The following is a 23,897-nucleotide window of genomic DNA, read 5'->3' as shown; positions in this document are numbered from 1 at the left end:
CCCCCACGCAGCCCGCTCTGCTGTCAGGGGCCCCCGTGCAGCCTGCTCTGCTGTCAGGGGCCCCCGTGCAGCCTGCTCTGCTGTCAGGGGCCCCGACGCAGCCTGCTCTGCTGTCGGGGGCCCCCGTGCAACCTGCTCTGCTGTCAGGGGCCCCCGCGCAGCCTGCTCTGCTGTCAGGGGCCCCCGTGCAGCCTGCTCTGCTGTCAGGGGCCCCCACGCAGCCCGCTCTGCTGTCAGGGGCCCCCGTGCAGCCTGCTCTGCTGTCAGGGGCCCCCACGCAGCCCGCTCTGCTGTCAGGGGCCCCCACGCAGCCCGCTCTGCTGTCAGGGGCCTGCACGCAGCCCGCTCTGCTGTCAGGGCCCCCCGTGCAGCCTGCTCTGCTGTCAGGGCCCCCCACGCAGCCCGCTCTGCTGTCAGGGGCCCCCGTGCAGCCTGCTCTGCTGTCAGGGGCCCCCGTGCAGCCTGCTCTGCTGTCAGGGGCCCCCACGCAGCCCGCTCCACCATCAGCACACTGCGGCAGCCATCTTCTCGGCTGCAGCTCCGTCACTTGGACTCACAGCACCAATGATGTTGTCCTATTCCGGGCCTGCTGTACGCCCAAGCGTGCGGTCTGTCACGCCCCAGCTGCTGCAATAAGTTTACGGTGCGTTAGGAGTCGCAGCAGCAGCTCCTAGAATGATGGTTCCTTCCAGGCCCTGTGCTGTGGCCAGCGGAGCTGCACTAAAGTGCGACCATTTTACTTCGGGCTCTGTGGCCCCCTCCCCCCACCTCTCCAGCATTCCTAAATTGCTCTGCCGGCCACTCTAACTGGCTCCTTCATCCATCCATGCAGAGCAAAGATCTTTCATGTGCATGCACTCCTTGTGTGTTGGCCCGGGCAGAGATCACAGTTTTCTCTCTTTGGAATTCCGCGGAGTAACCAAAAAACTCCACCAAACTCCGCGGAGGCCTGTGAGTGGGCGGAGTATTGCTCGGCCACTAGCGTTGTGCTATGGAAATGTAACATACGGAGTAGCTACTTACAGAATAATCAGAAAGCGTGTTAGGCTAGCAAGGGGCATGGAAAGCGCTGTGTAGATAACCCTACAATACTAAATAGTACACAAATCCGACCATCTACCCTGGTTGCACAATGACCGAAAACATGGGATTTCGACTTTCCTTGTAAAACAAGGCATTTAGTAGTAGTCGTTAGTAGTAGTTACGTAAGGACTCTCAACTTTACCACTACTAAATGCCTTCTGTGAATACCAAAAGTAGTAAGTTTATCTCAGATTACTTCTGTGAATCGGCCCCATAGCGGGTTTTCCTGATTGTACTAGTGCGCTTTTCTACCCCTCGGAGAGCGCTGCTGACTAAGGCAGGGTGGTCCCGAGAGGCTGGACTGTGCCACGAGAGCTCTCCTGTTGCCTGACAGGAGCAGTACGGCTGGGCACAGCTCTGTGCCCATGGGAGGAGCTCGCAGGTGTGGCGCACGAGCGGTGCCACCGTTGCACTGTGACGGAAGGGACGGTTGTGTGCCGTGGGCAATGCCGTGCCAGGATTTGCTGGTGGAGCGTCGACTGCCTCAACAGCTGGAAATGTTTAAGAGTGCTGTGGGCCTGTTGCAAAGTTTTCTTTTAGCAGCTTGTTCTGTCACTGTTACCCTGTCATGCCCAGTTGTGCCCTGCAGACTTCTCAGTCTCAATATTGCCGTCGCCCTGGTCCACCATTATGAACATGAGCGGCAGCACGTGCGGCTTGTAAAGTAATCCTCGGCTTCCAAGCGCTACGACCACACAAGGAATTTCCCCATTTTTTAGATAAAGAATTTTGGACGAGGTGCGGTAATACACCCCAAGAATAAATCACTAAGGGCCCGATGTAGGACACCAAATACCGGTCGGTAACGACCAATTTCGGCCGTTACCGACCGGTATTTGCTTTTTGAGATGTAGGGGGCCCAAATTTTAACGATTCTGTAAAATTACCGATTCTGTAAATTTACAGATTCGGTAAAATACAGAATCAGTAAATTTACCGAATCGGTAAATCTAGATGTAGGTGGCACTTAAAATAGTGCCACAGGCCCTTAAGAATTTGTTATTTACCATGAAATACTATCTCATGGTAAATAACGAATTCCTGTGTACATGCACATCTGTGCATGTACACCTGTGCCATGTGGCACACATACATGCCCTAAGGACATGTATGTGTGTCACATGGTACACAAGCCAGAATCAGGGGTGCAACAGGGTGTCAAAGTGACACTCTGTCCCCCTTCACAATTCAGTCTTTTTACCGAATCGATTTTTACCGATTTGGCAATAGCTATTGATTCCTATTGGCCTCCAGGCCCATAGGAATCAATGGCAATTACCGAATTGGTAAATACTGATTCGGTAATTACCGAATCTTAACGATTCGGTAATTTTTAAAGAATATTTACCTACATAGCATTTTCCGATTTGTAAATATTGAATCGGTAACATTCGGTATTTATGAATCGGTAAATGCCATTTACCTACATCTAGCCCGAAGTTGGGTGGCAGTGTAGTAGGAATTGATGGTTGGCCTCTCTACTACTAAAAACAAATACTGACATTTATCGTCCAAGGGACAGGGTTTTTGTGACATTGATGCTACGACCACATAGGCCACTTTGCTGCGGGACCGGGTCACCCCGAAGACTAAGCAAAGTACAGACCCCTGGGCCACGCTAAGTCACATTTAGGGCCTGCAGGAGCTGCTGAGAGCAGCCGAGGGCTAACCGGGGTGGCGGAAGGGGAGAGCAACCCTGACCCAGGAGTCGAAGAACAAGGCAGAGAGGAGGCCAAAGGCAGCTGGTTCTACAACTGGGAGGTGAGTGCATCCCCTGGGTGTGTGTCTTTTGTACTCCCTGTGTCTGTTTTCATGGGGCCCACTTACCTGCCTTGACAAACGATGTATTTGTCTTAATGTGTCACAGACAGAGGGGCTCATTTTCATGCCCTGTGTGCAGTTGGAACATCACTTTTGTGCTGTTCCGGTGATGCACAGGGCTTTGCAATTTCTATAAGACTGAGTAAAGCAACCCTGTGTGGCTTTTCACGGCCTTGTAGATATGGAGTGAGGCTACTCAGCGCAATTCTCTGTGCTGCCTGACACTGCGATGGGGAGGCGTGCCATGGGACTTATGGTGGGTGTTCTCACGTAACACCGATGGCATTTGACACATTCCCAGACTCACAACAAGCTGTGAGCCTGAGAATGCGTCATAAGTCTACTTCTCCCCAGGGGAGGCGTAGGGGAGGCGCACTGAGGAGAAATAACATTATTTGTCTTAGTGTTTCTACCATAGATAGGTTTTGTGCAGGAAAGTGTCCCTTGCTGCACAAAAACAATAAAACAATCAGCCCCACATCGCTGACACCCTTACACCATGGTGTGAGGGTGCCTGTGTTGGTGCAAGGCAGCCCTGTGAGCGCCAGCGGAGGGAGAAAGGACAGGAATGCCCTGTTTCTCATAGATACGCTGCATTCCTGCCCTGTTCTCTTGGCGTAGGGCAGGGCAGCAGGAAGGCTTGCGGTGCTGCCCTAGGCCAAAAAATGGTTCACAAGGCCTTCCGGGTTTTGAGCTGAGATTTGCATCGCAAATGATTGAAGTTGTTGTGGCGCCGTACTCCCTGTGGCTCGGCAGTGTGGAGTGGCGAAGGCGCACCAGGCACTGGACAGTTCATTTGCATTGCAAAAGAGGGCGCTCAGGGCTGCAGACTGCACAGAGAAGCCTTAACCGCACATTTTGGTGGGACGGTGCGAGGGGGGGCGAGCTGGCATGAATGTGTGACACGTCTGTGCTACCCTAATCATCTCTTTGAAATGTAGTGAGCGCGGCGGTAAACTCCGCTCCGCCTGCAGTTGGTGGAGTTTTTGCTGAACTCTGTGCTCTGTGCTTTGACAATTGTATCCACCCATTACATTGTAAAACCTATGTGTACTTTAACCTCTTCGACGCTCGTGACGGAACCGTTCCGTCACGAGCCACGGGTTCCGTCACGGCCCTGCCGCCGCGCCTGCGCGGCGCGAATTCCGCGCCTGCGCTAACGTTCTAAAGAACGGGCGGGGCCGTGACGGAACCGTTCCGTCACAAGCACAGCTCACCCGCGAGCCGTGACAAAGCGGTTCCGTCACAAGCACGGAACCGCCGCGCGGCCGCCCCACCCCCTTAGCGCTGCGGCGGAATAGCCGCCGCAGCGAAGGGGTTAAGTGTAAAGGTGTAGGTTATGTTCTGTTGTACTTTGACACTGTGCAATTACCAGTACAACAAACTCTAAGCTTTTGCCTAAAAGCCCTTTGTTCCCTGTTATGTCCTGAATTGTATGCTGTCCATGTGTTAAGTGGGGCACAGACTGGTGCCCCGCCTTGTGTATTGTTGTGTCAATACCCCATCTCTATCACTTACAAGTAAATATCAGACCTCTGTCCGGCTGGGCATGTTAAATCAATATAGAAACGACTGAGTCTATATTTATTGTTTCTAATTCTCTCTCTTGTAAGGGCCCACTGTTGTCTGAAAGAACTCTGGGGCATATTATCAAGGGGGTTTATCTCCGCTTTTTTGGCTTTAAAAGCCAAGAAAGAGGAGATAAAATTATCTCCCTATTACCTAGCTGTCGCTAACACCAGTTAGCGACAGCTAGTAGGAGATAGCGATCATCTTGGGCCCCGCTTTGCATGTCAGTGATATTTATCACTAATGACATGCAAAGTGGGCGTGCCAAGATGTTAGAGACTGGAAACAGTTGCTAACATCGCTATCTCCTATTACCTACTTTTGGAGATATTCGCGCTAAGCGCGAACATCTCCAAAAGCTAACACCTGCCCCTGAGCAGTTCTTAGCCATGTTATCCAATGGGAGGTGGATAACATGGCTAAGAGCATTAGCTCGATAATGCATGAATATCGCTGACTTTTCAGCGATATTCATGCATTGCGGCCGATTTTTATCACTTTTGCGATAAACCTTGATAATAGCAAGGTTTATCTGCGATAATTTCTGACGATGCTTAGCGTTAAACAATTCGTTGCTAGGCATCGTTAGCGATAAATATCGCTTAACGTTGGTAATATGCCCCTCTGTGCTCCAAGCAGAGTGGCGTTCACGACCTTCCCCTACTTGTGTGTAGATGCTGCGTGTGCATGTGCTACACGTGAGTTGGGGACACGGATGAAGAGCGAACGGTCCTAAATAAGTAGTCATCCTTGTCTCGATAGTTGCACCTCAATATCAGACCCAGCCGTAGGGCTGGTCATCTTTCGGATTCCTCTCGGACACAATAGTCAGCCCCCATTCTAGAGGCATGCACGATAACTAGCCATATGGAAAGAAGTGAGTGATATACATTTTTATTTTACAAGGCCACCCCCTTGCTGACTCTTTTCTCTCTTTCTTACAGAATCAACCACTGGAAGAAGATTCTATTTATACAGTAAGAAAATTATTATGATCCTGGAAGCAAATGATCCCCGCGACATGGGTCGGGACACCTCCCAATAGACAGCGTGTTGGGACGGGAACGACCCCTGCGTTCTGTACACTTGCGTCTCCTGCCCTGAGGAGTCCAATGCGAGAAGCTCGTATCCTGTTTTTATTTTTTTTATTTTTGTCTCCAGCTTAATACGTGGGAATTCTTCGACCTGTCCTTTAACCCCTTCGCTGTGGCTGCAATTCCGCCGCAGCGCTAGGGGGGAGGGGGGCCGAGCGGCGCTCGCATGCTCATGACGGAGCCGCTCCATCATGAGCCTCGGTTGAGCTGTGCTCATGACGGAGCGGTTCCGTCATGGCCCCGCCCGCTCAAAGGAACGTCCAGCGCAGGAGCGGAATTCGCGCCGCACAGGCGTGCCGAGCGGGCCATGATGGAACCACTCCGTCATGAGCACAGCTCAACCGAGGCTCATGACGGAGCGGCTCCGTCATGAGCATGGAAGCGGTTAATATGAGTCCAGTTTTGGACCCACCCTGTACTTAGAGGGGTGCATAAATCATGCTCTCCATAGTGACAAGGGACTACTGTCCCTATCCCCGGTTTTGCGAGAGGCAAGGAGACCCCCCTGTAGTCACACTTACCTACACGGCGGGAGCAGGCAAGCAGTCGATGGGAAGACCACCACCCTTGATGTAAGTGTCACTACAGGGGGTCTCTCCTTTCCTCTTGACATTTTTAACATGGTTTAGGGGTAAACTCGTACATCCACGAGCACGGTCGAGGGAATACCTTGGGGCCAGAACTAGTTGTTCCGACGCCCTCTTATCTCTATACAAGGTGAGGGAGATACACAGATATTCTGGGACTGGCAGAGTCCTGAAGAAGGTCGCTGTGACCCCAACCGAGGGGCACAGACACACAGCCAAAATATGTTGACAACCTGGCAGAAAGGAGTGGTGTAAGGAAAACATTAAATCTCCCAATCACCACCATCCTTCACATTTGTAATCCTGGCCAGAGGGTCCAGGAATAAAGTATTGGCACAGCGACACCTCCGAGCTAGTTTTAATCTACACTGCACTTTCACTTCCGGTGATCCCAGTCACTTTGGAAGGCCCATGTGTCTCTTTTGTGTTGTGTTTGTCTTCCCCATCTCTATTGCCCCACCCCAGGTATTGGATGCACAGGGGTGTTTGGTAGCAGCCCTATGACAAAGCATGGCACACAATTGTGTGAGTGAGGACAGTATTAAGACACACCGCACGTGCCACCACTAGACAGAAACAGTTCTATCACTCCCTACTCCTTCTGGTGTGTAAAAGTAGTGTCCGGGGGTACAGAGTAGGTGAGTCCTTTACACTCACTCCTCCTTCTTTGTGTGAATTATGCTCGCCATCGCTACCACCGAGAGTCAAATGCTGAAGGGCTTGCACCTGGCCCAGTGTGAGGGGTCATAGCAGGTCGGACCCTGGTAGATCAGAGGTAAACCACCTGAGCCCCCACAGCCATGGGTCAGTAGCCCCCACAGCCATGGCCAGTAGCCCCCACAGCCAGGGCCAGCAGCCCCCACAGCCATGGCCAGTAGCCCTCACAGGCATGGCCAGTAGCCCCCACAGCCATGGCCAGTAGCCCCCACAGCCATGGCCAGTAGCCCCCACAGCCATGGTTAGTAGCCCCCACAGCCATGGCCAGTAGCCCCACAACCATGGCCAGTAGCCCCCACAGCCATGGCCAGTAGCCCCCACAGCCATGGCCAGTAGCCCCCACAGCCATGGTTAGTAGGCCCCACAGCCATGGCCAGTTGCCCCCACAGCCATGGCCAGTAGCCCCCACAGCCATGGCCAGTAGCCCCAACAGCCATGGGTCAGTAGCACCCACAGCCATGGCCAGTAGCCCCCACAGCCATGGCCAGTAGCCCTCACAGGCATGGCCAGTAGCCCCCACAGCCATGGCAGGTAGCCCTCACAGCCATGGCCAGTAGCCCCCACAGCCATGTCCAGTAGCCCCCACAGCCATGGCCAGTAGCCCCCACAGCCAGGGCCAGTAGCCCCCACAGCCATGGCCAGTAGCCCCCACACCCAGGGCCAGTAGCCCTCATGGGCATGGCCAGTAGCCCCCACAGCCATGGCCAGTGGCCCCCACAGCCATGGGCAGTAGCCCCCACAGCCAGGGCCAGTAGCCCCCACAGCCATGGTTAGTAGCCCCCACAGCCAGGGCCAGTAGCCCCCACAGCCATGGGCAGTAGCCCCCACAGCCATGGCCAGTAGCCCCCATAGCCAGGGCCAGCAGCCCCCACAGCCATGGTTAGCAGCCCCCACAGCCAGGGCCAGTAGCCCCCACAGCCATGGGCAGTAGCCCCCACAGCCATGGGTCAGTAGCCCCCACAGCCATGGCCAGTAGCCCCCACAGCCAGGGACAGCAGCCCCCACAGCCATGGCCAGTAGCCCTCACAGGCATGGCCAGTAGCCCCAACAGCCATGGCCAGTAGCCCCCACAGCCATGGCCAGTAGCCCCCACAGCCATGGTTAGTAGCCCCCACAGCCATGGCCAGTAGCCCCACAGCCATGGCCAGTAGCCCCCACAGCCATGGCCAGTAGCCCCCACAGCCATGGCCAGTAGCCCCCACAGCCATGGCTAGTAGCCCCCACAGCCATGGCCAGTAGCCCCACAGCCATGGCCAGTAGCCCCCACAGCCATGGCCAGTAGCCCCCACAGCCATGGCCAGTAGCCCCACAGCCATGGCCAGTAGCCCCCACAGCCATGGCCAGTAGCCCCCACAGCCATGGCCAGTAGCCCCCACAGACATGGTCAGTAGCCCCCACAGCCATGGCCAGTAGCCCCCACAGCCATGGCAAGTAGCCCTCACAGGCATGGCCAGTAGCCCCCACAGCCAGGGCCAGTAGCCCTCACAGCCATGTCCAGTAGCCCCCACAGCCATGGCCAGTAGCCCCCACAGCCATGGCCAGTAGCCCCCATAGCCATGGCCAGTAGCCCTCACAGTCATGGCCAGTTGCCCCCACAGCCAGGGCCAGTAGCCCCCACAGCCATGGTTAGTAGCCCCCACAGCCAGGACCAGTAGCCCCCACAGCCATGGCCAGTAGTCCCCACAGCCATGGCCAGTAGCCCCCACAGCCATGGCCAGTAGCCCCCACAGCCAGGGCCAGTAGCCCTCACAGGCATGGCCAGTTGCCCTCACAGCCATGGCCAGTAGCCCCCACAGCCATGGCCAGTAGCCCCCACTGCCAGGGCCAGTAGCCCCCACAGCCAGGGCCAGTAGCCCCCACAGCCATGGCCAGTAGCCCCCACAGCCATGGCCAGAAGCCCCCACAGCCAGGGCCAGTAGCCCCACCAGCCAGGGCCAGTAGCCCCCACAGCCATGGCCAGTAGCCCCCACAGCCATGGCCAGAAGCCCCCACAGCCATGGCCAGTAGCCCCCACAGCCAGGGCCATTAGCCCCCACAGCCAGGGCCAGTAGCCCCCACAGCCATGGCCAGTAACCCCCACAGCCAGGGTCAGTAGCCCCTGCTTGCCCCATGACTCCCCGAAGAGGGTCTGAGACAGTGGTGTTCTGTCTGAGGCATGTCCGCTCTTTAATGCTGCCTGTTTCATTTCTAGGACTTACAGCATGCAGACCCAGCAAATTACGACCAACTGAAATGGAAGCAGATTCAAAACCGATGACGTAAGAATCAAATTCAATCAAAAATGTTTTATTTTGTGTCATTGGCGGTATTTATTCAGGGTGAATCTTAGTAAATTGTTTTTAAATGGTCAGGGAATTACCCCCCAGATTCATCAAAGTCCCGTTTTGCGAGTCCTTAATAGCGATTATTAAGGAATCGCTATTAAAGCCTCGCAAAACGGTATTCATGTAGAAATCGCACAAATTACAGCGATTTCTACTGCCTCCTAATTTGCGATTCGCAAATTGCGAATCGCAAATAAGGAATGGCATCCCCATTCATTCCTATGGACCTAAGGCCTTTGGCCCATAGGAATGAATGGGGAGTTATTCCTTATTTGCGATTAGCAATTTGCGAATCGCAAATAAGGATGCGATTACAAGGGTGCCAGGGTGTCCAAAGGACACCCTGTAGCACCCCTGAAATGGTGATTTACACTGGTGTTGCGCACACACATGTCCAAAGGACATGTGTGTGTGTAACATACAACTTAGAAAAATGTACTAAAGTGCATTTTTCTATGTTTTCGCTATTTACCACGAAGTCAGACTTCGCGGTAAATAGCGGCCAAAAATTGTGAATTCGCAATTCTTAAATGGTTCATGAATTGCATTTAAGGAATCGCAAATAGAGATTCCTTAAATGCAATTCCTCGCAATCTAGCGATTTCAATTATTGCGATTTTTGCATTTGAAATGCAAAAAAAGCGCTCGCAAAGGGCCGGATTCGCAGAATCTGGCCCTTTGCGAGCCGATTTTTGTTTCATGAATCTAGCTGTACATGCCGACACAGCTGGATGAGAACTGCACTGCTGGACGGGCCTCAGCATTGCAGCCAGACAACTTGCTGTCTGCGCTGCATCCATTTGAGAAGAGAAATATGTGATATTCACCAAGATACGGCACCTTCCTGCTCTCTCCCCACTGGTCACTTGTGGCAGCCTGGCCTCAACGCAGGCACCCTGAACCATGGTGCACCGGTGTCTCCGTTACAGGCTGGATTGTGAAGGGGCACCTTCCTGCACAAAAACCATCCTCAGAGGCATACATGTCTTCCTGTGTGTGCCCGATAACGCAGCACATTTAGGAAGAGAAAATAACAAGGAGAAATACACATATTTTCCCTCATTAGGCATCTAGGGCTCGATGTAGGTAAAAGGCATTTATCGATTCGTAAATACCGAATTTTACCGGTTCGGTATTTACAAATCAGTAAATGCTATGTAGGTAAATATTTTTTTTAAATTACCGAATCGTTAAGAATCGGTATTTACCGAATCGGTATTTACTGATTCGGTAATTGCCATTGATTCCTATGGGCCTTGAGGCCCGTAGGAACCAATGGCAATTACCGAATCGGTAAATACCGATTCGGTAAAATTACCGATTTTGCAAGGGTGACAGGGTGTCACTTTGGCACCCTGTTGCACCCCTGATTCAGGTTTGTGTGCCATGTGACACACATACATGCCCTTAGGGCATGTATGTGTGCCATGGCACAGGTGTACATGCACAGATGTGCATGTACACAGGAATTCGTTATTTACCATCAAATAGTATTTGATGGTAAATAACAAATTCTTAATCCCTTCGCTGCTGGGCCGTTTCCGCCGCTCTGCGGTAAACAAAAGAACAGGGCGGGCCGTGATGAACCCCAGCCGTCATCAGCACACGAGCACCGTGGAACGTGACGGCTGGGGTTCGTCACCAGCATGCAAGGGGTTAAGAGCCTGTGGCACTGTTTTCAGTGCCACCTACATCCCACATTACCGATTCGGTAAATTTACAGAATCGGTCATTTTTAGGCCCCTACATCTGAAACTACAAATACCGACCGGTATCTGGCCACCTACATTTATTTATTTATTTATTTATTTTGAAAGTTTTATATAGCGCGAACAAGATCTTTGCAGATATCAGAGCGCTTTACAGACGCTTTATAGACGTCCTCATGTAGTATACCTGTGTCATGAGATCTCCACAGTAAAGTGCCATCTATGAACAGAGGAATGAAGCATCCCTAATTTACCGAGTCCTGTAACCACCCCCCAAGAATGAACTTTCTTGGAAATGGCATAGTACAGCTTACAGTGGAGCCTAGGATATATCAATGAACAAGTTACTTACCTTTGGTAACACATTATCTGGTAGAGACTATCTAGCCTCAGATGTTTTGCCTTGATCCCCAGGCGTCAGACTGAATCCACAACTTTGAGCAGTACCAGACAGATCTCCAGTACTGGAACTCCGTGTGCCAACGCAGTGGTCACAGCTTTGACTTTGGTAGAATGAGTGTGCAAGCCTTCAGGCACTGTTTTTGGCCAATGAGCAGCAGATTTTTATGTAGAGTACTATCCATCAGGATCAAAAGGGATGAGGGCTTCTTCCCTTTCTTGGCCCGGATATAACCTAGGAGAGTTACATCTGGCCCTAAGTTAGATAGCGGAGTATTTTGATACTTTCCCAGCTTTAGTGCGTCAGAATCCATGGTGGATGCATGGAAATACCCACGTTCCACCCGCGGAAAGCTTTCGCAACACAGGGTAACGCAAGCAGTGACTTACGCCTCCTTGCATTATTCTAGATTTGCTAGCCAGGCTGAGCCGTGCAAGGTTATTTAACGCAGATATGTTATTGTTGTGAGACTGTTGCTGTTCTATGTTTTGTTATGTTAATTACATTAAGTGTACCTTGAACAAGGCTATTCTCTTCTCTTCCAGCAATACGTGAACATCTGTGGATTCTCTGCCTATGGCGCCATTATCACAACCAGAACACCTGTGCAGTCGAAAGGACAAATGTGAGCCCTGGCTTTTAAAGCACCCTCAACTGGCTCTGTGTTCTGGAGATCCCGAAGGGAAAATGTACCCTACCCAGATCCTACACTCCGTTATCAACTCCACCCATTGCTCCTTCGCAGATGTGGCTCAGAGGGGAGGGAGGGGCCTGCATCTCATTAAAGAGATCTCCAACTTGCACTCATTAGAATCCAGAGTGAGACATTCCTCTTGAGTAGAAGTAAGTCTGCAGCACTCATCACAGGACATTGCATCTCCAAGAAACAAGGACAGTGAGGGCCTAAGACAGAGCATTGCAGCATCAAGTCCTGCATCAAAACTGCGACCATCCAATCAACGGAGCATGGAACCGCCCAAATCAATCCATTCTCGAACGATGACTGCGTGAGCTGGAGTGGGACCTGCAGCCACCCAAGATGGCTCCATGGACTTCCACGACTCTCCTTCACGTGACGCTACGCTCTTCCGCGAGCTCTGACGCCCCCCACATAAATGATACTTCCTAGGATGGGCGTCCATTCCAACAGGGGCCATCTTTAGATAGGAAGCGGTGACACAACACAACATTTAGAAAATACAACAGGAAATTTGTCTTCACAGTTGTTTCTAAGCCAGGCCTGCAAAACCCTCAATCGATTGTAACAAAAACAACATTTGTTCATATTTTGACTCCTATTTCAGATAAATGGGGCTAACATGGTCCTATGTATGGAGGTTTTTCTGTAGGGGCCTTTGCGTCGAGGTACCTAAGCTCAGCGCTGTCTGTCCCCCCACGCCTTGTGAGGAAAAAATAAGACAATTTTCAACTTTGTATGGAAATAAAGAACATTGCATATGGCAGTAGTTTTACCTAACAAGTGTTATGGGGAGACTATATTTAATAAACTGTGTAGGGGACTACTTTCCCAGGCGGGGATGTGAACTTCACCACTTCAGAGCAGGGAGAGAAAAATCTTCTTTGTGTACTGCCAATCTAGCACCACAGGGGGGCAGAAAACCCACTGGGCACCAAGGGCATTTTTTATCAAACAAATAGGGTGGGGTTGGCCTGCTCTAGAACCTGGCAATGTTATGCTATGAAATGTCATAAGCGTGCAAATACTGGAAAGAAGTCCTGGTGCAAAGATGCTGAGCACAAGTGTCCTTCTGCTACAGAAAAGGGAAACAGCAGCCCCCTGAGATACAAAGACAGAAGAAGCAAGTGAAGTCAATGTGTGCAAAGCCAGGTCTTCAAGGCTTCCCTAAATGTTATCAGTGACAGCATCCTATGCAAAATAGGAGGCACAGAGAAGGTGCTACCACCAAACCTAACTGATACATCTGGGGATAGAGAGCTTTGTGGACTATGCAAAGGGGTTGAAAAGAAATCCTTTAACCAGTGGTAGCCAGTGCGGCGAATCAAGAGCAGAGGATACTGAGCAGCAGCTTGGTGGTCAAAGAGCTACTTTGAGTCCACCGAAGCTTCTTCCGCACTCTGGCTGAGACCCCAAGGAACATAAAATTACAATAATCAAATCGACTAAAGGTCGTGGCCTTGACCACAATCCAGCGAGCCCGAGTGAGGAGGAATGGGATCTTTCACTGTCCACCCCTAACAGGAGGAAACAAGAGGAGGAAAGATGGTTAGTCTGTTGAGCCGAGGACAGATTTTCCTCCAAATAAAAGCACACATTCTTTACGCACTTTGCAGGCTTGGGAGAGTACGGCGAGAGGGAGGGCGAGAAGAGGGATGGACGAGGGCTAGCCAGAGTGGGATAGGAAAGCCGGAGCACCTCAGTCTTGTTGGAGTCAACCTTCAAGGAAGGAAGTCTCGGCCATGAAGCAACAGACGACAAGCATGGAGGGTCAGTGTTCTAAGGGAGTGACCCAGTATTCTCCACGGCTTTGACAAGTTGGGTGCCATCCACGTAATTCATACAGATGACAGCAAAGGATGTGACCAATAAGGAGAGAAGATGGATGTCAATATGAAACTGGGTTGGACTAAATGTTGACCCCTGCAGTGTACCTTGTCCTAATGCCTTGCGACCCAGTACATATGGAGTGAGATACACTACTTGATGTATAGCCTCAAGATAATCTCTACACCACTGAAGAGTGGTTGTATCCCCCTTTGTCTTTGCACACCAGCTTCCAACACTCTCCAGAACTCTGCTCCCAGCCGATCGGGGACGCTCCCGAACTTCTGTAAATGTAAATGCAAATGTAGTGTACTTGTATAGCGCACGAATCGACCCCAGCTGGGGTATCTCGGCGCTTGTACGAATACCGCTGAGGTACCCTTCCTGGCCTTTCACAGTGAAGTGCCCACTCCTGGGCACCCCCAAGGTGAAGCCAGGCATCCTCAGCGTTGTGGGGGCCGTTGTGGAGATTAAGCAAGCTATTGCCCAGAGGTGCAGAGTGGGACTCCATGATTGGAATAGGCACCGAGGCGAGAATTAACAGGTCGGAGGAAATTGAGCCCAAGACCCGCCGAGGCGGGAATTGAACCCTGGTCCCGGGCTAGACCTCTGCATCAGGGTCTGCCGCTCTAACCATTGAGCCACACTTCTCCACAAGGTGACACGAGGACAACGCAAGCCCTTAAGTGAGATTTACTATGCCACGCAGATCCACCTTACTCCTGCTGGTACTTTGAACCTGGTCCTTGCATCGACCTAAAACAAAAAGGTGAACTTCATGAAAGAATTGCCTGAATTTCTATACATTTTCTCAATTGTATCCATTGTTTCTATGGTGGCGTAATTGCACACAAAGGTGATATACTTTCCAAATTTTGCTAAATCGTATCTCCGAAAGTACTTACCTTGGAAAAGGGTACATGGTCTTAAAAATGACATACACATCTATACTATTTTAATAAATTGGTCTCGGATTTATTCTTTAGTCTGTCTCATTTATTGCCTCTATGAGTACAACAAATGCTTAGCACTACCCTCTGATAGGCCTAACTGCTCACTCATGCTGCCCCGAATAGAGCATTAGTATTATCTACTTTTACCTCTGTGTGCCAATTGGGGATTCTCCGGACTCTCTACAAAGTGTACTTCATTTTAGTGCACTGCACAGCAAACCGGCTTCCTACAGTCACTTTTGAGCTAGTGGGTTTGAGCAAATGCGAGCATCGTGAATTGGTTAAAGGAAGAGTTTTTTGCTGAATTAGAGGTAACCATTAAGGATATACGTTAAGGGGGAAACATGGCGGCAGCTAGCTGAGCTGCCGCGGTTCTCCGATCTGAGTTCCCGTCCATCTGAATCGGAGATGTGCGGCCGTCAACTCGTCAAGCTGCGGATTCATCTGTCCGATCACGCTTTCCCCCAGGAGTGATATCTTTACTAAAAAACAACTTCTTTGGCGTGTTTGGTATTTTGTTTGCCCGCCCGGTAACTCGGCTTCTAAAGCTTTCATGTGCGGGGACGGGGACCGGGCGTGCCTGACCTGCCTGGCGTCCACTGGCGTGTCTGCTGCCACGTTTACTCCGCCTCCTCTGCCTACGCTGATTTCACCGCGGAGCTCGCCGTTGTTCAAACCGTTTGGATTGCTGACATCTCCGTCTCCATTGAATCCGCAGCAGGCTGTTTCAGGCCTGCAGCTTTGGTGTTTGGCCGCGCTGGAGCTCCGCCGAGGGAGGAAGACCCGCAGCCTTCTCTTGGGACCCCGAGGTAGCTCAGTGGGGTCCAGCTCCGGTTTTTGCACTCGCACCAGTAAAGGACGCCTGAGAAGGGTAGAGGAGGAGGAGGAGGAGGCGACTGAGTTAGGCAGAGAAACAGTGGCTGACACGGCTGTGGGGGTAGTTCTGGGGGCCCAAAGCAAACAGGGGGGGCAAGGTGTGTATAGCCCTGTGTCTGCATCTGAAGATCCGGAGGGCCCTGTTTTGTCGGTAAACCCGGGATCCTCTCCAATTTTAAAACAGATAAACAGAAGGAGGGGGACGCGCGCTCCTATTAGTAAGGTGGTTAAAAACACTGATAACCCTGGGACTGAGTCTGGGCTAGAGTCAGAGCCCTCCAGTGCTAGCAACCATCAAATACCTGATTTAAGCCAGATAACTCAGGTTATCTCCTCAAGGAAGAAAGTCTCCTCTTATCTATCTGGTGAAGTTAAAGCAAAACGAGCTTTCACCTGCAAAACAGCAAAGACAGCAAAGAGTTCTAAAAACTCCAAGTTGGCTAACACTATTGGGTCAAGGATAACACCGTCGCTGCGGTCCTACTTTAAGGTGATTCCGCAGGTTCTACGTCTCTCAGATCAGCAACTTTCCGAAAGTGCCTCCTACTTGATGGCATCACCGGAACCCCCGGGGGCTATTGCATCTACTACCCCTACTATTGAAGAAATTGTCTCCACTACTGCCAGTACGACGCAGGGCCAAGTTGAAGATGTGGGTGTTGATGCTGATATCAATACCACTGAACCCAGTGAGACAAGGGTGGCACAAGGTGGGGCCGAGGCTGGGGTTGAGGCTGAGTTGGAGGTTGTTAATATCTTGGATGGTTCTTTAATTTTGAGCGAGAACCCTGAGGGGTCGCTCACTGCACCTCCTATTTCTACTCCTACCAACAAAGTTATAGAGCCTTCGCATTCCTCCTTGCCCCCGATTCTTCCACCTTCTTCTGTATCATTCCTAGCTATTCCATCACTTGGGCCCCCAAATGAGACCGCGTCACAAGGGGGGGACCTTCGGGGTCACGGGGCGCTGGCCCTTTCGGATACTTTGATGGATAATAGCGACAATCCATCTTTGTACAATGTTTTCGTCTTGGTCAGCAGATATCAAGAAAGGCTTTGAGGCGTCCTCTGCTATTCAATCAGAAATTCTGAACTTTTGTGAGTCTTTGGACAGCAAAGTTGACCGTCTAGCTTCAAGAACAGAAGGGTTGGAGGATACAGTGACGGGTCTCTCGCTGCACTTGGACGAAGCTAAGGCTGACATCGTTAAGCTCAGGAAGGAGGATCAGATGCTGGCGGAGAGGGTGGAGTCATTGGAGAATAATGCGCGTCGTAGTAATCTTCGCATTCTCAATGTTCCAGAAGGTAGTGAGGGGTCAGACATCAAGCAATATATTATCCAACTGCTAAAGGAGTCTTTGAGATTAGATCAATCGGTGGAAGAGCTGTCTACAGACATTCAACGTATCCATAGAGATCCGTTTAGGAAGAACCCTCAAAGGACAAAGCCTAGGAAAATATTAGTGAACTTTCATACCTATACTCTCAAAGAGACCACCTTGAGCTTGGCCCTTAAGCAGAAGTCTGTGAGTGGGAAGGGCTTTAACTTTCAGATTAGGTCCGACCTCTCGATGGCCACGCTTGACAAACAGTGGGAGTTTGGGAGGAGGCTCGAAGCCTTTAGGAGCCTGGGGGCCGTAGCCCAACTAGTGTTCCCGGCAGCTCTGAAGGTTATGCACAACAACACAATGCATAATATCAGATCAGTACAAGCAGCCGACGAACTGCTGATGTCCTTGGGGAGAGGGAAAGATAAAGATAAGAGTAAGGGGTCCTCTATTTAAAATGGAAAAAACTTAAGGAGAGCATGATGCCTGGGAACATGCCTAGTTAAAGTTAGGAGTTGATAAAAGAGAGGGAAGAAGGGAAAAAGAGGTAGAAAAAAAGAAATAAATAATAAATAAAAAAAGTAATCTATATAAAAATGAATATACACGAGCAAAAAAGGCTACTGGAGGTTATAAGTCACTTGAAAATTATAACGCAATAGAGAAATAACAGTGGAATACTGACACATAGTGAAATTTGAACATTGTGCATCTTAAACTCATATCCTTGATTTTCTTCCTTATGTGGTCTTTTTTTTTCCTTTTTTTGCATGCATAAGTGCAAGTTTAGATAGGACGGGAACTCAGTAGGGGCACTATCTTCTGGACTATCCAGATAGATAGAGCAAGGGTTTCCCATGGGGGGGGGGGGAGTTCAGGAGGTCACGGGGGGTGGTGGCAAGGGAGAAAACTTAAAAAAGTCCTCATTTTCTGCTCTGTCTTAATTATTTGTCTTTGGAGAGTTATAAGTCCCATGGTAAACATCAGTAGGCACTGTAGTTTTTTTTTTTAGCCTTAGTCATTAGTCATTGGGCGGGGGGAAGCTGTTCTTATGGATAAGTTAAAAATTCTTTCTTGGAATATTAACGGCTTGCGTACCAGCCCAAGAAAGTGGAAGATAATGCAATATCTCCGGGACTCAGACGCTCAGGTTCTTGTATTACAAGAGACCCATCTCACTGATACTGAGATCCTCTCTGTTGTTAAAAAAAATAGGTGGGTCGACTTTTGTGTGTCTACCACACAATCTTCAAATACTAGAGGAGTTGCGATTATCTTTAAAAAATCTCTAAAAGCAAGGTTAATTGACAAATTGGTGGATCCGGGGGGTAGGTGGGTTATAGTCTCGGTAGTTGTTGCGGGGGCTCCTGTTACTATAGTGGGCTACTATGGGCCCAACCAAGACGATCCTTCAGTTTTGGGTTCTGTGTTTTCCCATCTACTCTCCTTCCCAGAGCCCACTGTCCTGGCAGGAGACTTTAATATAGTCTTAGACCCCAAATTAGATAAATCCTCAACTAATGGACCGATAAACCCCTCTAAAACTAGGGCCTTTTACTTGACAAAATGAAGGAGTTTGTCTATGTTGATATATGGAGATTAAGATCTGGGCTCCAGCAAGGCATTTCATTTCCCAACTATAAATATCACCATCAGTCACGAATCGATTACATCCTGATCAGCCAGCAGTTAGTTAACTCAGTGCAAAACATCTCTCCTCTTCCTTTCCATCTATCAGATCATGCGGCCATCTGTTTGGAAGTGGGGGGCTGTTAAAAAACCCGCCGAGAACTTGGACGTTTGGTCGTTCGTTACTCGTGGCTCCTGACGACATTACCTTCTTAAAAACTGAAGCACAAAGTTTTTTTGATAGCAACATTGGGTCCGCTTCCCCAGGTTGCGTCTGGGATGCATTTAAAGCCTTTTTGCGAGGCCTAATAACCAACAAGGCCTCATATAAAAAGAAGATATACAGAGAAGCGGTCTCCTCTCTGGAATCGGACATGGCTAAGGTGCAAGAGAATATCTTGCTACATCCTGTTGCTTCCCCAGAAATCTTGAAAGAATGGCAAAATAAGCTACTCACTTTAAAAGGGGAACTGGGCTCAATCTTGAATGCCCGGGTTCTCCAGAGATGGGAGGCTAGTGAGCTGGCCCATTTTCAATATGAAGAAGGGGCTGGGAAGCTCTTAGCCTGGAAGGTTAAAACTGATCGAGTCAGAAACAACATAGATCAAATAAAGGTAGATGATGTGACATATTCGGCTGATGACGATATTAGGAGAGCCTTCCGTGATTTTTTTAAGAACATCCATCACGAGGATAAGCATATTGAGGCGAGGCAAGTTGATGACTGGTTGAGGAGAGTGTCCCTCCCCTCCCTTTCGTCTGAACAGAGGGCCACCTTAGATAGATCTATTTCACAGGAAGAGGTTAGTCGTGCCATCTCCAACAGTAAGAAGGGCAAGGCATCGGGACCTGATGGCCTCCCCTCTGAGGTCTATTTGGCCCTGCTGCCAACAATAGTTCCCTTTTTAACCCTGTTGTTTAACCAGATTTTCCAGGTAGGGCTCTCTCCCCCTAACTCTTGGAATGATGTTTCTATTACTTTGATTCTGAAGCCAGGTAAATCAGCAGCTAGTTGTGGTTCATACAGACCGATTTCCATCTTAAATGCGGATTACAAGCTTTTTACGTCCGTCCTAGCCAGTAGATTGGGGGTGGTGGCACCGTCTATCCTGCATCATGACCAGCGGGGTTTTGTGAGGGGTCGCCAGCTCTTTGAACTCACCTACAATCTTGTGGGAGCTATTGATATGGCGACTAAGGACTCCCTTCCCCTTGCTATTATCACGTTGGATGCTACCAAGGCCTTCGACAGGGTGAATTGGACATTCCTGTCGGGGGTCTTGGGCAAATTCAACATCGGGGAGGGTTTTTGTAGAGCAGTGAGTCTGCTCTATCAGAATCCCACGGCCTCTTTACTGGTCAATGGAGAACTATCAGACCCATTTAACATCACTCGGGGTACCCGGCAGGGCTGCCCCCTCTCTCCTCTCCTATTTGATTTATATATAGAACCCTTCGCCCAACGGCTGAGGGATGACTGTAACATCAAGTCTTTTACGTACAGGGGATGGGAGAGGAAAGTAGACCTGTACGCGGATGATATTCTCATCTTCTCTTCAGATCTGCGCACTGCCCTCCCTTCTGTGATCGCTTTGGCTCATGATTATGGTGAGATATCTGGTTATCAAATCAATCGGTCTAAGACGGAGATGATGCTGTGGAATGATCCTGAGCCAGTGGCAGAGGGGAGGGGGAGGTCAGGGCAGACAGAGGGGGTCCCAGGCTGGGCCCCAACGAAGCCCCCCCAGAAATCAGTCCGGAACCTCTCCTCCCGCAGCGAGAGCAGGGTTCCCCCCAGCTAGACAGGTACCCAGAATCAGCACAGCCTGCTACAGATGTCAGCAAACAGGGCATTATGCCAGTGACCCCCAGTGCCCCATGCTCAAGAAACCCACTGTTGCAAGTCCCCCAGCGCGCCAGCTAGCCACAGAAACCTTAGAAGAAGAAGAGATAGAGGACCCAGAGGTGTAGGAACCAGCAGCCATGATATTAGTCTCCCTGGGTGACAGGGAAATGGTCCCCGGAGCCCCCCTGCCAGACAACACTGAAAAGTACTGACAGCAGGTGACCGTCAACGGGCACCGCATAGGGGCGCTCCGAGACACAGGGGCCAGCATTACTGCAGTTAGGTGTCACCTAGCCACAGAAGACCAAATTATACCCCACGCCTCCTGCAGGGTGATCTCAGCTGACAATTCCGTCCGCACCTTCCGAATAGCTCAGGTTCCGTTCGAGTGGGAGGGCGTCTCCGGGGAGTTATGAGTAGCGGTCCGCACCGACATGCCCGTGGACTGCCTACTGGGCAACAACCTGGAGAGCTCCCCGTGCAAGCAGGTAGAGCGAAGAACTCACCTGCAGATGGTGGGACTGCCCGAGTGGGCCTGCGTGAACACCCGATCTATGACCGCCCGACTGTCCACCCCCGAGGGGGTGGAACCCGAGAACCCTCGCCCGGTCTCTGGGCCCTCTGAGATCGCCCCTTCTAACAGGGCCGGACTGGGAACCACAACCGGCCCTGTCAAAGTGCTCGGCTGCCCACCCACTCCCCCCCCACTCCCCCCCCCACTCGGGGGGGGGGTTGGAGGTGCCACGGAGCTCTTTGCCGGGACCGGTTTTCGGGCGATTTTGGTACAGGGCCGATACTGCACCTGTGCTGCAAAAACGGCCCTGTAACAAAATCGGCCCCAGGGGCCCAAAATTGGCCCCCACCCATGCGGCGCACTGGGGGATTGCCCGGTGCCCGCTTTGGCCAATCTGGTCCTGAATACAGACTCCCAGTCTGCTCAAAGGACTTCTGCGCAATGGGCCAGAGCGCAAAGCAGTGATCGACCGTTGAGTATCCCTCCTTGAAGGATGTATGACATTACAACGCATGCTTTTACCACGCATGCCTTTACAACGCAGTTTTTACAACGCATGCCATTACAACGCATAGTGCTTTGGGGCGCTGGATAGTGAATTGTTTAATTTACTATTCCAACTCCAGTCCCCGTGGATAGTAGGGAAGGTGTTGGATAGTAAATTAAACCTATTCCCTATCCTAGAGCGCCCCCCAGCGCAATGCATTGTAATGGTTTGCGTTGTAAAAGTTGCGTCGTAAAGGCACTGCGTGGTAAAAGTTGCGTTGTAAAGGATGTTTCCCCTCCTTGAACCCCCCCTGCTCCGGGGGCACAATCTGGTTCACTTCTGCTCACTCCTTAAAACTCTCCAAGATTAATTTTGGAATACTTTTTCACTTATATCTAAGAGGCTGATTAATCTATAGTTCTTTTGGGTATTTATGTCTCCTTTTTTATGGATGGGTCATATTTTTGCGCCTCTCCAGTTTTCTGGTCTGCTCCCTGTATTAAGTATCCCCAGAAACATTTTTAAGAATAAGTCTGCCCAGCACTCAGGCCCATTTTTTATGATCACTGCCGGGAGGTTATCTGGGCCAGCCGCTCGAGTCAATGTTAGATTAGATATGTTTTTTTTAATCTTGCTGGCAGTAAACTGATCCTTAAATTCCTTTCTCACTCCTAGCCATAGTCTTGAGATTGATCCCTCATTTTCTTTCCAATTGCCATAAATTTCCCCCGGGTAAGTAACCCAGTCATCTTCTGCTACCACACATTCAAGGAACCTAAAGATTTCCCTGAGCTTTCTTGGACCAATTTCCAGAAGCCGTTCTCATCTTTAGATTCTATCGCAGTTCGCAATTTAACCCAACAGCTCTCTTTGGAGGATCTTTTTTTATTTCTTTTTATAAGTTTGCCTTTTGTTTCTGGAGGCTGTAATGCAATTCTACCTTGTACATTCCCTAAGTTTTCTTTCTCGTTGTTTGATACTTGCTTTAGTTTTGCGACATTATTCGTCAAACCATTTCCTCTCTATGCTTTGTGGTTGGTTTTTTCCCCCCACACCCTGGTTTTCTAAATATAATTTTTTACCCTTATACATTCCACCAGTTTCCCAATAATATTTTTTAACCAAATAATATCATAAGGATTTGGAGCATTTTCCAACAAAAGTGTCTGCTGTAAGGGTGCCGGCTTTTCTAAAGAATCTTCTGATATCCTAGTTGTGAGGCGTCTTGGGTAATCGACATGGACCCGTAGCACAGTGTCTCTTCGCTTTTTCTTTGTGCCATATACTTCTGTCTTCAGGGGGTAATGATCGCTTCCTTCCGCATTTACCACCTCAAAGCGCTTAATTAGATCAAAGTTCCAGGCATGCGCAAACACATAGGGGCATATTACCAAGGGCATTATCGCCGCTTTAGCTGGACTTTTTCCGGCTAAAGCGGTGATAATTTTATCTCCCTATTACCTAGCTGTCGCTAACACCAGTTAGCGACAGCTAGTAGGAGATAGCGATCATCTTGGGCCCCACTTTGCATGTCAGTGATATTCATCACTAATGACATGCAAAGTGGGCGTGCCAAGATGTTAGCGACTGGAAACAGTCGCTAACATTGCTATCTCCTATTACCAACTTTTGGAGATATTCACGCTAAGCGCGAATATCTCCAAAAGCTAACACCTGCCCTGAGCAGTTCTTAGCCATGTTATCCAATGGGAGGTGGATAACATGGCTAAGAGCATTAGCGCGGTAATGCATGAATATCGCTGACTTTTCAGTGATATTCATGCATTACGGCCGATTTTTATCGCTTTTGAGATAAACCTTGATAATAGCAAGGTTTATCTGCGATAAAAATCGGCGTAGCTCGGCGATAATAATATTGCCGCTAACCGTGTTAAGCGATAAATATCGCTTAATCTTGGTAATATGCCCCATAGTCTATTGGGCAGAGTTGCCGGCCTGACTTGACTTTGCCGGTATATCCGTGTCCAATCTGCCGTTCACCCAAGGCGCCAAACATTTGACCTAGAGACACATCATAGGCTGACATAACCCCCCTTGGAAATAAGGCTTCCCTAATTTTATGTGAGCTTCACAATTCCTTGCACCATTGATCGGTCCTACCTGGGTATAGCTTGTGGTTAAAATCACTCATCACAAACAATACATCTTTTTGCTAATTTTCAGATAGATTTAACAAATCCTCATTTAATCTTTCCATTTCAGCCTCATAACCATGCTCGTCCCCCTTCTGAATGTTTACATTTACAATAACTATGCCTCCAAATCGATGGTCTGGGTTCAATACCAGTATCTACACCCTTTTGCCTATTTGAATTTTACATCCAGAGGTACCACCTTCCTGGCAATCTTTGATGAGACCAGCGTCCGTTGCCCTCCTGAGGGTCGGCCAAATGATTCTTTTTTGCAACCTTCGTC

General features: G+C 50.1%; 1 protein-coding gene across 4 annotated transcripts in view; it reads left to right on the top strand.

Moving 5' to 3' along the window:
• The window catches only part of LOC144767936 (uncharacterized), a 268,255-nt gene extending 253,449 nt beyond the window's left edge, over positions 1-14,806 (top strand). For all 4 annotated transcript variants that reach the window (XR_013598386.1, XM_078651277.1, XM_078651278.1 and 1 more), the window contains exons 5-7: positions 5,418-5,450; positions 9,063-9,129; positions 11,850-14,806. Coding sequence is in view for 3 of the 4 variants with exons in the window: in XM_078651277.1 (XP_078507403.1) it covers positions 5,418-5,450; positions 9,063-9,128 (99 nt within the window). In the remaining variant the exon portion in view is untranslated. The remainder of the gene's footprint in view (positions 1-5,417; positions 5,451-9,062; positions 9,130-11,849) is intronic.
• Positions 14,807-23,897: the final 9,091 nt, after the last annotated feature.

Source organism: Lissotriton helveticus, chromosome 7 (genome assembly GCF_964261635.1).
Source record: "Lissotriton helveticus chromosome 7, aLisHel1.1, whole genome shotgun sequence".
NCBI classification, from domain to species: domain Eukaryota; kingdom Metazoa; phylum Chordata; class Amphibia; order Caudata; family Salamandridae; genus Lissotriton; species Lissotriton helveticus.
This window is presented reverse-complemented; position numbering and strand designations above follow the sequence as displayed.